We start from the raw sequence: 14,810 nt of genomic DNA, 5'->3' as shown, positions 1-14,810 counted from the left end.
GACTGTAACAAAAGATTTAAAGTTCATCTGAAATTCATAAATATAATTAAATCCTTATTTAAAATATAAACATTTTTTGACTGACCACGTCAAACCATGATACGGAAAAATAAAATGACAAAATCAATAAATAATTGTGCATTCAAACTGATCACCAACATTAACTGAGGAACACAATATTAAAAGAACTTTAACCTGCAAAACAAAAATGTATAAAATTTATGCTGATTTCTTTTTTTGCTCAGTGGAAACAAAACCCCTACACCACCGAGCGAATGCTCCCTGTGCGCACTATGCCAATGAGAGCGTCACTGCCCCCTAATGTAGTGGAAGTACAATTGCACTTTATTCTAGGACAGTAAAAAACATCAAAAATAATAAATAAATAAATAAAAAAGCATGTTCCCCGAGGTCAAACGCGCCCTCCTTGATGGAGCCTTGCTCCCCACTATTTGAGAAGCACTGAAATTGATGCGGCAAGATGGAATCCTTTCGCCACGAGTAAACTTTATCAACTCGACATGAAATTGAGGCGAGAGAAAATTGATCTTTCGTCCTATTGTTTTGATTTCGGTGTCCGACGCTGGCGCGCGCGCTCGTTTCTACTGTGCGCTGCTTGTGCTTGCGCGCATGCGCAGATGCCCGCCACTGATGATCCGCTTAAAAGGACGCGCGCGGTCACGTCGCCCATCTGACTGCGTGTTGATGAAGAGGAAGACGACAGCTTCATGATGACAACACCATAACCTGGGTCTGTCGTAATCACTTTTCAGCATTCTCTTCCACTTTTTGCGTGACGCCATCAGGTGACGTTTTCTGCAACCCAGAAGAAAAGGGTGACTGCGTGAACTCTGTGACGTCATGTGGACGCTGACTGAGGACGAGAAGCTCGGAGTGGGTGAGTACTAGGCCTACATTATGCACCCACGACAAAAAGTTTGAAGAGTGGAATAGAAAAATGAACAACATCCAAGTGCTGCTCACACACTGTGCACAAAGCTGAAGCCATATTTCACAAGCAAGACGCAAAGTCGGGTCCTCGAGGGCCTGGGTCCTGCATGTTTTCGAGGTTTCCCCACGTTCAACAGCTGATTTATATTGAAGCTCATCAGCAAGATCTGCAGGAGCCTGATGATCCTGATCATTCAATCAGATGTGTTGGATTAGAAAAACCTCGAATACATGCAAGACTCAGGCCCTCGAGGACCGGATATTGACACGAGCCGTAAAAGCACCAATTAACGATGTCACGTGTCCTGAGTTGCTTGATTGAAATCGGATGGAATGTCATATTGTCAATCGGCGACGCGTCCGTCTTCCTCCTTTCATTTCAGTTCGTTTGTTTGTTTGTTTTTGGCGATTGACAGCCGAAGGACCGAGCTCACAAATTGATAACCCGCGCTCACGTTGAGGGAGCGCTGCTGGCTGCTGCTCATCAACGCAGCGAGAGTCATTGAGGCGCACGAAGAAAAGAAGCTTTTCACAACCCCCAACAAGTCCCCGACACACACACACGGGCAAGCGCGCTCACGCGGAGATGAATGCAAATGAGGTTAGATTGACTGCATGAAGTCTTGGGAAAGTTTCATTCAACTCGACTGAATCGGCGGAGAAATGGAATGAAGGCAACAATCGGCCAGCGAGCGGTTGGCCGCAATCAAAAGTTAGGCGTGCGTGAATGCAGCAGGACGCTCCCTTGGGCGTCCGCGCCATCTGTCTCCATGGCAACCGCCTCACTCCGTTGGCACATCCGATTCTCAGAAACAAAAAGTGTGTTCACTTGTGAGGTCGGAGGCCAGCATGGAGTTGCAGTTGCTTGTTCCATGGCAAAGGGTTCAGTCATTGCGTCTCTCCTATACACTTTCAATATGTCATGTTTTTTTTATATACAGTATCAATATTTCACTTGCATGTTCTAAACATGAATATTTCAAGCGGAATGTTTTTTGAGATCAATATTTCATGTGGAAATGTCGGCTTGGATCGTGATGTCATCTACAGCAAAAATGGCCGCCAGCTCACCAGCTTCTTTATCCAGCCATCCATTTTCTTGACCGCTTATTCCTCACAAGGGTCGCGGGGGGTGCTGGCGCCTATCTCAGCTGGCTCTGGGCAGTGGTCGGGGGACACCCTGGACTGGTTGCCAGCCAATCGCAGAGCACACAGAGACGAACAACCATCCACACCCACAAGCACACCTAGGGACAATTCGGAGCGCCCGATTAATCTGCCATGCATGTCTTTGGAATGTGGGAGGAGACTGGAGTACCCAGAGAAGACCCATGCGGGCACGGGGAGAACATGCAAACTCCACCCAGGAAGGCCGGAGCCTGGACTCGAACCGGAGTCCTCAGAACTGGGAGGCGGACGTGCTAACCACTAGCCACCGTGCCGCCCAGCTTCATTATTTTATTTATTATTTTAATATTTAGAATTAGTGATAGTTGACACGGTACTGGCTAGACACACGGGAGGCGACGTCGCTCGCTCTCCATTCATTTCCGATGGAAGCAAGGCGACAAGGCGAAAATCGCCTTCCCCTCTTCCCCTCGGCGACACGCGACATTCATGCATGTGAAAAATTGCACGCGTGCACGTCTGCGTGTACGCGTAGGTCCGCGACGCGATACTAGAAAGTTGAAAGGGACTCGACACACGGCAGGCGACAAGCGACAGCGACTTACGTATCGCGTCGCCTCCCATGTCAAACTGTACACACGGGAGGCGAAGGAGGTACTTGTCGCCGCACACGGGAAGCGACAAGCAGTTGCGACGGCGGTAGCGACTGACGTCACCCTCTAACATGGCTTGTTGACAACAGATTTGACTGGCTATTAAATTGGAGGGAATCATTGTAAACGGATGTATGGAGTTAAGGCCTCAGTATGCTTCTGCGAGAGGCTCGCGTGGAGGCGTCACGGCGTAGCTCCGCTCGTGCGTTTGCCTTCCGACTTGTGCGCAATACACATCTGTGTCTGCTGGAGTTTCACACCAAGTCCCGCTGTCGCTATGGCTGGGACGCCACAGAGTGGCGATTCCTCTGCATTTTATGACGGATTCAGGAAGTTCAATTTAATTCAGAAACACGAAACAAAGCCTGGGGGAGATTAAGTTCATCACCGTGGCAATTAATTATTGCCAATTTGCACCGGTGTCGGCCGTAAACTCGCCAAAACACAACAGCCATGCGCTTAGCGAATACAGTTTTTTTTTTTTTTTTTTTTTAAGTTATTGTTGTTTTCCGCCTCTCGTCCCAGGCACATATCCACATGCACAGCCGTGGTCTCCGAGCAGGAAGTCGATTTGCGCCGCCAGTTGCCTTCACGGAAACGATCTGGGCGGGGGGCGGGGAGAGAGAGAGAAAAAAAAGAAAAAACGCCATCGAAGGGACCAATCAGAAGCGAGCTACGCCCCGCCATCTGCGGCGTTCAAGGATTGGCGACGTGTGCACCGCAGCTGGCCACGAGCGACGCAGCACTTAAAATTCATGGCTCGCGTCGATCATGTGACCTACGGCGATCATCAACGCGAGAGCAAACGTGGAGGCATAAATTAGGCTTTAGAATAATGCCAAAACCCTGTAAACACAAAAAACGTGATCTACGTACACGAAATGTGATCTACGTACACAAAACGTGATCTACGTACACAAAACCTGATCTACGTACACAAAACCTGTTCTACGTACACAAAACGTGTGTTCTACGTACACAAAACCTGATCTACGTACACAAAGAAGCATATCTTCAATTACAACAACAACAAAATGTTTTGCATACGTAAAAAGCAATTCTACAATTCCGGATACAACTCACGTGACTTTAGGCAGTGATGTTCTGCCGAGCAGTTTTACGTGCCGAACACCCATGATCCACACGCGCAAAGCCAGTAAACTTTACAGCAGGGGGCGCTGTTGAATCAGCGCCGTATTGAGAGAGCGTTGGGCCAACTCGTTGAAGAACTACTACGCTGTGATTGGTCAACTTATGGTCACATGACATATGGACGCCTTGTTGTTACCATGGTGCTGGTGCAATTGGCGTTTCTATTGTTGTTATCGCTTACATATTGCAATTATGCCATGTTACTCAGCATGGTGTTGTTCACAATTACAACCAGGCAGTGGCGCCAGAAAAGTGTGGTGCGGCCGTTGGCAACACACACCACGAGCCCATATGCAGGAAGAAGGTGACTCATGATGGAGCGAGGCGAGTCGCAGTGGAAGAGTTAAGCGACCAAGACCAGTTCTTCAAGGCTTATCACCTAAACATGGAGAGATCGACTGACAACGTGAAGAGGAAAGGCATCATGGTGGACGGAGGAGCAACATCCCACATCGTGAATGACATCGGGAAGTTCAAAAGCTTCGATGACTCATTCAGGCCTGAGTCTCGGTTGATGGAACCCAATGCAACGGGATAGCACAACGCAGAGGAACGGCAGTGGTCTACATGCAATACAGCGCCGGGCGACAACACAAAGCACATCTAGAAATAGGGAGCTAGACAGTAAGGCTAAGAAACCCTTGGAACTATTGCACACTGATTTAACAGGTCCCATGCGGACGCCTAGCATAGAAGGGCACAGGTACGCACAATCATTCACAGATGATTATTCAGACACCATATTGGTGTACTTTCTTAAATCCAAGAGTGATGCCGTTAAGGTTACAGAAAGGTTCTTGGTAGACATAGCGCCTTATGGAGTAGTCAAATGTATTCGTTCAGACAGCGGTACAGAATTTACGAGCCGAGACTTTCAAGCACTGTTGAGGAAAAATAAAATTAAGCACGAGACGTCTGCACCGTATTCACCTCACCAGAATGGCACGGCAGAGAGAGGGTGGAGAACGCTGTATGATATGGGCAGATGTTTTCTGATTGAAAGTAAGCTACCAAACAAGCTGTGGGACTACGCTATCCAGACAGCCGCTTTTGTGCGAAATCGATGTTAGAGCAGACGTCCAAAAAAACCCCCAAATATTTCCAAACTGCAGAAATTTGGATCAATGGGTTTCGCATACCAAAATGACAAAGACAAGCTAGAGTCAAGATGCGAGCAAGGCGTGCTCGTGGGCTATGATAAAAACAGCCCAGCCTACTTGGTGTATCATCCAGATACAGACAAGATTCAAAAACATAGGTTGGTAAAATTCACAACCGAGGCAGCCAAAGAAAAAGAAACACAAACACCGAAGTCATGCATTGACTATAATGGTAAAGAGGTACATCCCAGGGTCAACAAGGAGGAAAATGTTGATGGTGAAAGTGTGAATGTGTGTGAATGGATGTGCTCAAAGTGGAGTTTGCGGAACTCTACCTGATAAGACCGAACATACACGGCAAGGTCAAACGTCTGAGGCTGTAGTCAGAAGAAACCCAAAAAGAAACAGGAGCCTTCCAAGTCATTTGTAGGAGTTTGAGACTGTGGATACAGTTGACAATACGGTAACATGCGTGGATTCATGTTACAGAGCAGTATGCGACGTTCTACAATCTTACCAAGATGCAATAACATCAACAGAATCTGAGGAGTGGAGAAATGCAATGGATGAAGAAAATTCACTCATTGGAGACAAGACCTTCAACCTTATCCAGTTGCCACCAGGCAAACAGGCAGTGGTGGGTTTATGCACTCAAGAGTGACAAGAATGGCACAAATAAATGCAAAGCGAGATTTGTAGCAAAGGGCGACAATTAGAAAGAAGGGACTGACTATGCCGAAACCTTTTCACCCACAGCGAATATGACAAGTGTGAGAGTCTTAATGCAAAAGGCGGTGCAGGAGAAGCTTGTGTTGCACCAGACGGACTTTGGACACGCACCAATTGACTTTGAAATATATATCGAGCAACTACAAGGTTATGAAAAAGAGTCAGAAACCGGTGAAGAAATGGTGTGCAAAATAGAGAAGTCTCTTTATGGTTTGAAGCAATCAGGCAGAAATTGGAATGTGATCCAACATACATATTTGATGGAAAATGGTTTTGAACAAAATCCTGCTACCACATATATTTTGCTAATATGGGTGGATGATCTCGTTGTCACAACTAGTAAATGATTCTTACTCAGAGATTTAAATTGAAAGACCTGGGAAAGTTGAACCATTTCTTGGGGATTGACTTTAACCAATCGGAGGATCTAGTTCTTGAAAGGTTTGAGATGCAAGATTGCAAAGCCAGAGAGACTCGTGTGAACTGAAGTTAGAGTACTCAGAGGAGACACAAAAGATGTGTTAACCAAACCAGCCAATAAGTTAAAGTTGAGAAAATTTGCTCAGAATGTGTTTGGCATTTAAATGCATCGACTGCATGGTGTATTTGTTTTTATTGACCTTTTAAGGGAACATTCATATTCTTTTGTTTTGAGGTAACCCATGGAGCTAAGTGCGAGTGGGGGTGTTAAGTATTGACTTAAGGGGGCGCCCTTACTCTTTGTGTTAAGCCGGAAGAGGAGGGACTGTTTTTGCACATCAGCTTTGGTTCCGGTTCGGTTTGCGACGTATGGGCTGCGTCCCGCCTCTTCCGTGGCATTAACCCCATTGCCCCGATTTTAGCCCCGAATTTCCCCTCCCGACAATCGTAAGGACGCGCCGACACAGCGATAATCTTAACAGAAAATCCTGCCCGTGTGTGTTGACACCACACACGCCGCGTCCCGATATTGGCGCTCAGAAGGACCTCCGACTTGAAATCGGGTATATTCAACAACATTGTTTTGGCCCGACTTCGCTCCATGTGCGGTGTGCCCCGAGGACAGACCACTGCGCAGCCAGTTGACAGTGACGTACGTGCAGCCAATCAGAAAGCGAGCCGGTGAGGCGGAATCCAAAATGAAAACAGTCATGACGCAGCGGGAAAGTCCGTGCTCGCGCTATCACACTCTTTTTAGTTTATTTTTTAAATTAATTATCTGTATTAATTTTTTTATACACGCGCACACATTCTCCACAAATAAACGTGGTCTCCGGGTGGGACGCCATCCCGCGCCGCCAGCACCGAGCCGAGGGCAAGCGATGTCTCGCCAGTGCCCATTTACACACCTTTAAACAACACCTTTTCTTTTTATGCCGCTTTTTCGTCTGAAAACCAGGATCGACTCATGTGGATTCGGAAGCCACGTTTAATCTCGAGAGGTTTTGCGAGACTTCCCGTCACATTCTTTGAATGAACTCAGCTCGTGTGTGGTGTGTGATTGTGCGGTCTGGCCGCACACCACACACGGTAGGTTCAAAACTGTAACTCCCGGGATTTTTTTTCTCTTCACATGTGATATCTGTCAAAGATTGGAACTCAGCCAACAATTTTAAAATATTGCCATGTGCTATGGCTTCACCGTACTGGATGGCGAGTTAGAATGGGTGATGATGTCTCAATGCTCTAGCGTGCGTGCAGAGCGGAGCAAGTTGTATTGAGTTGAAGTGAATGTTCAATAAACGCGCCAGTTGACGGCTGAAAAGGAACTACCCATTGTCCTCCACCACCAAAGACGAGTTGAGAAGGATTCACCGCTGCACCTGAACTTAACAATAGTGAAGTAATAAATTAATTCCTTATCACTTGCTGACTTGTGACTAGGGATGTAACGATATTCAAACATCACGATACGATACTATCACGATATGAAGGTTACAATCAATAATTATCACGATATTGTGGGGGGTTGGCGATATTTAAAAAAGATCACAATATTGTAAAAAAAAAAAGAACTCATACAAAAAAAGCAAAATATTGTGCTTTTGTATACAACAGCAATGCATATAAACCACCTCCAATCGCTAATAACAATATTGAGGCACTTACTTGCTAATGCAGGCACACATTGATCGCTTCACAAGCAAATTAGATCCCCCTTCATCTGACAATTAGCATAGATTTTAAACATAGAAGGACAAAACATCCCTAATGAAAATTAAATTGCACTAATAAACAAGCAACTAGAGGGAGCTAGAACTGCACAAATGGAAATCAACCTGAGTTTTTTAACAGATGTGTTCCTTTTAAATATTGTGAACATGACGACGACGACGATATTGTGGTAGTTTTAATATCACGATATCACAATATGGCCCCTATCGTTACATCCCTACTTGTGACCAGCGTTAATTTCCATTCACAACTTGTTTGTCTGCAACATGCTTATTTTCATGTGCGTGTTGGGGTGTGTGCGTGTGCTTGTGTGTCCAGATGGTCAGACGCCCTGAAAGTAGAGCACTGGGCTAAGCCACTTGAACACACACTGATCGTGTGTCCGCGCGCTTGTTTACACGTGTGTGCGCGCACAGTCCGTCCGTCGCTTGTCCAAAAGTCAAAAAACGACTTGTCAGGGAATGTCGACAGGACAGCGCCATACATTGTTGTTTCGTTCTTTGACGAAGGGACGACTTGAGCCGCTCAAGTTGGGCGCTTTCTGCCAGCTAGCACGCTGACACATGCGCATGCACGCACGCTTATCCAGGTCAGTAAGTTGATGTGATTACATTTTTCTAACAGTTGCCCGAAGCGCTCGCTTACTGGCTTTTTTTTTTTTTCTTCTCCTGAACAGCTTGTGAGCAGGAAAGTTCCCCACCCCCACACCCAGACCCGTCACCAGAGCCCAGGCTTAAGGGGGGCACTTGAAATGAATGGGTGGGCCCAATTATTATGAATATCCTACAGACAGCATTAACTTGCCCAATATATTTGGATAAATTTATGTAGCACTGTCGTGTATCTATCCATTGAATGGCGCCCGCTGACAGTATTATCATAGACTGCGTTTACAGTACATACACATAAAGTAGATTGCAGCGGCGTCGTGAGTACGTTGACGCCGCAGCGATGCTGGATGAGGCAAAGTGAAGCTATTCGTAAAGATGCCTCTTTCCGTTTCTCCTTGGAGATGTATCATGAAGCCACAACTCATTGGATTAATAAGGAACTATTACCTTTGATTATATTATCCCTTTCAAAGTCAATCTTACTCATCATTTGCCGATGTAATGGCAAATACAATTGTCACATCCAACATGGCGGATGCACTGACATATCGCTTATAACGGGCCACCTGTTTGAACGGTGTCTGCAGCAGAATTAAATAGGAAAGCAAAATCCTACCTCATTCTAGATGCCCAGACTAAATGTGGGTCCCGTGGTTTCTTTTTTCAAGTGGCTCTTTAGTTGCCGACACGAAAGTAGTTTGTAGTATGTCCCTCCTCACTTGTCTTGTGCGCCAGCGTCCTCAGAAACTTGCAGCTTTACTTGTACAAAATGTACATGACGCTTTGTAAGAGTCATAGAGACTTTATGTGTATAAAGTCAGCATAGGCATACCGAGCATTATTTTCTATAAGACTGTGATGGGTGTTGCGGATAAGACTGGCCATCAATCAAACCATATCACTATTTCTTCATATTGTGACGTCTTGCGAGAATACCGTGAGAAAACGTTGCTTGGGAATGTCGCCCTTTGTATTAGTAAGGATGAAGTGAGAAGGGCATTGAAGAGGATGAAGAGTGGAAAGGCACTCGGTCCTGAAGATATTCCTGTGGAGGTATGGAAGTGTCTAGGAGAGGTAGCAGTAGAATTTCTGAATTGTTCAACAGGATTTTAAATAGTGAGAAATTGCCTGATGAATGGAGGAGAAGTGTGCTGGTGTCAACAAGGGAGACGTGCAGAATTGTGGCAACTCCAGAGGAATAAAGCTGATGAGCCACACAATGAAGCTATGGGAAAGAGTAATGGAAGCTAGACTGAGGGCAGAGGTGAACATTTGTGAGCAGCAGTATGGTTTCATGCCAAAAAAGTACGACCGATGCAGTATTTGCTTTGAGGATGTTGATTGAGAAGTACAGAGAAGGTCAGAAGGAGCTGCATTGTGTCTTTGTTGGCCTGGAGAAAGCTTATGACAGGGTACCCAGAGAGGAACTGTGGTTTTGTATGAGGAAGTCTGGAGTGGCAGTGAATTATGTTCAAGTGGTGCAGGACATATATGAGGACTGTAAGACAGTGGTGAGGTGTGCTGTAGGTGTGACGGAGGAGTTCAAGGTGGAGGTGGGACTACATCAGGGATCAGCTCTGAGCCCCTTCTTGTGCGCAATGGTAATGGACAGGATGACAGATGAGGTTAGACAGGAATCCCCGTGGACTATGATGTTTGCAGATGACATCGTGATCTGTAGTGAGAGCAGGGAACAGGTGGAGGAGAAGCTTGAGGCGTGGAGGTTTGCCCTGGAAAGAAGGGGAATGAAGGTTAGCCGTAGCAAGACGGAGTATCTGTGCGTGAATGAGAGGGACCCAAGGGGAAGAGTGAGGTTACAGGAAGAAGAGACCAAGAAGGTGGAGGAGTTTAAGTATTTAGGGTCTACAGACCAGAGCAATGGAGAGTGTGGAAAAGAAGTGAAGAAGCGTGTGCAGGCAGTGTCAGGTGTGATGTGTGATAGAAGAGTTTCAGCTAAAATGAAAGGAAAGGTTTATAAAACTGTGGTGAGACCAGCAATGTTGTTTGGTCTGGAGACAGTGCCACTGAGGAAAAGACAGGAGGCAGAGCTGGAGGTGGCAGAGATGAAGATGCTGATGTCCTTTGGGAGTGACCAGGATGGATAGGATCGGGAATGAGTACATTAGAGGGACAGCACATGTTCGAGGCTTTGGAGATAAAGTCAGAGAGGCCAGATTGAGTTGGTTTGGACATGTCCAGAGGAGAGATAGTGAGTATATTGGCAGAAGGATGCTGAGTTTCCAAATGACAGGCAGAAAACCAAGAGAAAGACCAAAGAGGAGGTTTATGGATATAGTTAAAGAGGACGTGAAGGTAGTTGGTGTAACAGAAGAGGATGCAGAGGACAGGGTTAGATGGAGGCAACTGATTCGCTGTGGCGACCCTTGAAGGGAAAAGCCGTAAGAAGAAGAAGAAGAAAAAGGAGAACCATTTTAGAGATCCATGCCTCAAATGGGTGGGCAAAATCATCTTGGAGGGCGGCCACGGACCCCTATGGCCCGCCCATGATGACGGGTGTGCCCACGCCTGAATTGGGTTAGCTAACGCACACCAGTTGACCAAAAGCAGATTTAGAGGCCATTTAATGAGAGAAAACATTTCAAGTCAAATCAATTCTGCTTTCATTCCTCTTTTGTTCTGCACACACACACTTGCACACGCACACATGCATGTGATCACACTCGCGTGAACCGCGGGATTCCTGACAAAAAAAAAGCACCACTGATTGTCACAGCCACCTAAGTGTGGCAAAATTTGTTCTCCGCATTTGAGCCATCCCCTGAGGGAGCGCTGAGCAGCAGCAGGAACTCCGTTCGGGAATCATTTGGTGATCGAACCCAATTCCAAGCCGTAATGCTGATCCCGGATGAGTGTCAACCAGGGAGCCAAATGGCTCCCATTTTTATAATTTTTATAGCCTTTGGTATGTGCTAGCCATGATCGGGATCGAATTCACAACCTCCCAGTCTCAGAGCAGACAGTCAACCACGAGGCAACGGAGCTGGTCACCCCTCATGATCTATCTAGACACATATTTTTATTTTTAAACACAATATTTACAGTGTTTTAAGTGGGCCGGAACACACTGGTACGGAGCTCCGGCACTTCTAAAAATCACTGTTGAGCGTTCAGGTACTTCTCGACGTGCAAAGAACGTACTATAAGCGTTCCGGTACACGACAATGCATTTTCTTAACCTCAAAAGCTGTTAGGGTGAGCAACGCTCATCCACAGACTTGCATATAGTATGGAATCCGGCCAACATACCGCCACTTATATTTTCCCAGTTAAAACACTGGATATTTATGTCTGTCTGCTTGCGTTTTCTGCGCAGCCATCTTCAGCTTCCGGAGCGGCACACCTCACGCGCTGACGTTGGAACTCGGCGAAAGCGTTCACATCCTGGAGAAATGCCAAGGTGAGCACCCAACAGGATTTTCATCCCCTGTCACATTGCAAAAACGTTTGCCGAACGTCCTTTCTCGTCCTCCGTCAGGATGGTTCAGAGGATTCTCCAGCAGGAGGTCAAATGTCAAAGTAAGAAAGTGATGGCCTGCCCGCGCTCGCCCATCCCGCCCTCCACCTCACTCAGCTTCCTTCCTTTTGTCTTGCTGCAGGGAATTTTTCCGTGCAGTTACATCCACGTGAAGAAATGTGTGGTCGCCAATAAAGGGTGAGAGCACCACAGCAACCAAATCAAGTCGTACCGCTTGTGCCTGTCATGGTCTGAGTTTTGCTATGGTTCATTGCTCATGCTTTCCTTGGGTGTCTCCCGTTGTCAATGTCGCATCAAGTTTGATCGTGTGCTTATCACCCAATCAGCCACGTGTGTCTTGACCAGGGGCCTCATTTATAAAGCTTGCGTATAGGATAGGGCTGCACGTTATTGGAAAAAAATAACATTGCAATTGTTTTTGGGTCTGCGATATATATTGCGATATTAAAAATGGAAGAATTTTCACCAGATGACTTGAATAGCGGGTTGGGAAGAATTTGTTTAACTCACCATGACACTATTGTATTCATATAAATGGACTGCTTTGGTGCCCAAATCACTTTACAATGTTAAACGCACATTGCATTTGGTGTCTGTTGTAATGAATGGGGGTCATTTTTTAAAATAAAATTTTTGTCTTAGGAATGTGGTAAATACAAAAAAAACAATATTGTACTGTACTCAAGTCTCCATGGCACGAGTAATTAATAGATAAAAAAAAATCATTTTGGGGTGAACTACTCCTTTAATGTTTTATTCCAATGCAAAAACTACATATGATCTTACCATGAATATTTGTCTTATTTCTAATTAAATTATTGTCATAAGCATTATAATAGATGAAAATTGTCTACAAATAAGTCGCTTTTTAGGTGATAAGCCTAATTTTAAATGTAATGAGATTTGTTTGAACCATAAATGAGACATTTTAGCTATTATTATTATTATTATTAGTAGTAGTAGTAGCAGCCTGGTCCACTCGTTTAAGGCAGCTGCCTTCACCATGTTTGCGGCATTTCGAGCGTGTGTAACCTTATTTTTTTTTATACCCCTCTTTAGTTACGGTGTTGAATGCCAGAGTGTAGGCTATTTCGCCAGGTGAAAAGTTATTGCATCCGTGATTTGTCTTATCATAAGGCGTTACCAATGGCGAATGAGTCTCTCATTGTTTTTTGAGTAGATGAAGTTTCACTTCGTGTCCCACTTCGAGTTTGAACTGGTCATACAGGAGCTTGTGATGGCGATTCAAATGGTTGTGTTGTTTGTTTTATTACCTCGGGTTGCGGCAACAACGGCGACTGTCGGCAGATGATTTTTTTTTTGTTCGGTATCTTCTTCTTTTTATAGCCTAAATACTACTTTTATAGACTAAATCCACTGCCGCTTTTTGTGCATGTCGGCTGTTAGCGTTAGCAGGAGCAGCCTGTGAAGAGTGGAGGGAGGGATGTTCAAACGATATATCGTGCAGGTCGATCAAAATGAGGCCAAAACTCTACGAACATTTCTGCGCCAAAGGTGGTATTTATAGAAAACAAACTGAACGTGAAACTTTATGCATCGCCACGTCAAGTCTGGACCTACCGTACGCAATCCGCACATTCTGGAGACATGCGAAAACAGCGACACAATCAGCTTTGGTGCATTTCTATTCCTCAAACTCCATGTATGCTTGATGTTGGGTCACGTTGTGATGTAATTTGTGGTGTAATCTTTCATGAACTGAAAGATGTTGCAATGTGAGGAGTGGAAACCTCTTATGCTTCAAGGTCCCTGACAGAGACATGGTGTCAGAAGTGAAGCGGCAGTGAGAGCTTGAACACCGGGGAGTGAAAGTGAGCCACCTGGGAGCGGACAAGTATATCTTGGACTGGAAGATGTCGCAAGGTGAGGCGGGAGCAAATGCGCAGGCCGCACAGCCTCTTCTGCTGGCTCCCCAGCTAGGAGCAAATGACGGCATTAATGCTAATGCTAATCCACCCCTGATTCCACTGTCACAATTCAGCCTCCCCAAGCATTTGATTTTACCAAGCCACAGCAGTGGGAGAAGTGGACACGGAGATTTGAAAGATTCCGACTGGCAAGCAACCTGCACCTTAGCTCTGAAGCTATTGGCTAGCAATCTGCACCTTAGCTCTGAAGCTAACCAAGTGAACACGCTCATCTACTGTATGGGGGATGAAGCATTGTCGGAGGCCCAAAGACATCAATACCAAGCAGTAAGAGACACATTCGACACATATTTTGTGCCAAGGAAAAACATTATCTATGAAAGAGCCAGGTTTAATCAAAGAGTGACTCGTTTGTCATAGCGCTTTATGCTTCAGTTGAAAACTGCACCCATGGAGCACTGCACGATGAGTTAATAAGAGAAGGCCTCCTCGTGGGACTGAGGTATACCAGCTTGGCGGAAAGACTTCATCCAAACTTCAAGCCCCCATGTTAATCAAAGTCAAACAAAGTCCAAAACACCAACCGAGATACCTTGCTACAGCTGCGGGAAAACCCCGGCACATGGTAAAGGACAATGCCCAGCAAAAGATGTAAATTGTCATACATGTGTGTAACAACTATGGCCTATGGACCAGTCCACCCTCTAATTTTTTTTTAGTTGGCTTCTTCTAAAGCAAACTTTCTGCAGTTGCATAAATATTCCACAGCCCAGACAGGATCTAAGCTTGGTTAGCTCTGCAGGTGGTCACTCAACCACCAACAAAGCTCTTTTGAAGCCGCTGACCAGGTGACAAAGGAATTTATGCGTCTGCCGAGGGAGTGTATTCAAGCCCGCCATCCTGGAGCCCGAGAAAACTGCTCCAATGATTTGGAATACGCAAACGAC

The 14,810-nt window shown here is 45.7% G+C and overlaps 1 protein-coding gene across 7 annotated transcripts in view; it reads left to right on the top strand.

Annotated features, from left to right (window-relative positions):
* Nucleotides 1-613: 613 nt before the first annotated feature.
* The window catches only part of LOC144004493 (dedicator of cytokinesis protein 3-like), a 94,298-nt gene continuing 80,101 nt past the window's right edge, over nucleotides 614-14,810 (top strand). For all 7 annotated transcript variants that reach the window (XM_077501663.1, XM_077501659.1, XM_077501665.1 and 4 more), the window contains exons 1-4: nucleotides 614-898; nucleotides 11,813-11,896; nucleotides 11,975-12,015; nucleotides 12,096-12,151. In XM_077501663.1, the coding sequence (XP_077357789.1) occupies nucleotides 862-898; nucleotides 11,813-11,896; nucleotides 11,975-12,015; nucleotides 12,096-12,151 (218 nt within the window). In that variant the 5' untranslated portion in view covers nucleotides 614-861. The remainder of the gene's footprint in view (nucleotides 899-11,812; nucleotides 11,897-11,974; nucleotides 12,016-12,095; nucleotides 12,152-14,810) is intronic.

Source organism: Festucalex cinctus, chromosome 17 (genome assembly GCF_051991245.1).
Source record: "Festucalex cinctus isolate MCC-2025b chromosome 17, RoL_Fcin_1.0, whole genome shotgun sequence".
Lineage (NCBI taxonomy): Eukaryota > Metazoa > Chordata > Actinopteri > Syngnathiformes > Syngnathidae > Festucalex > Festucalex cinctus.
Note: the sequence above shows the minus strand (reverse complement) of the source record. Positions and strands in the feature narration are given on the sequence as shown.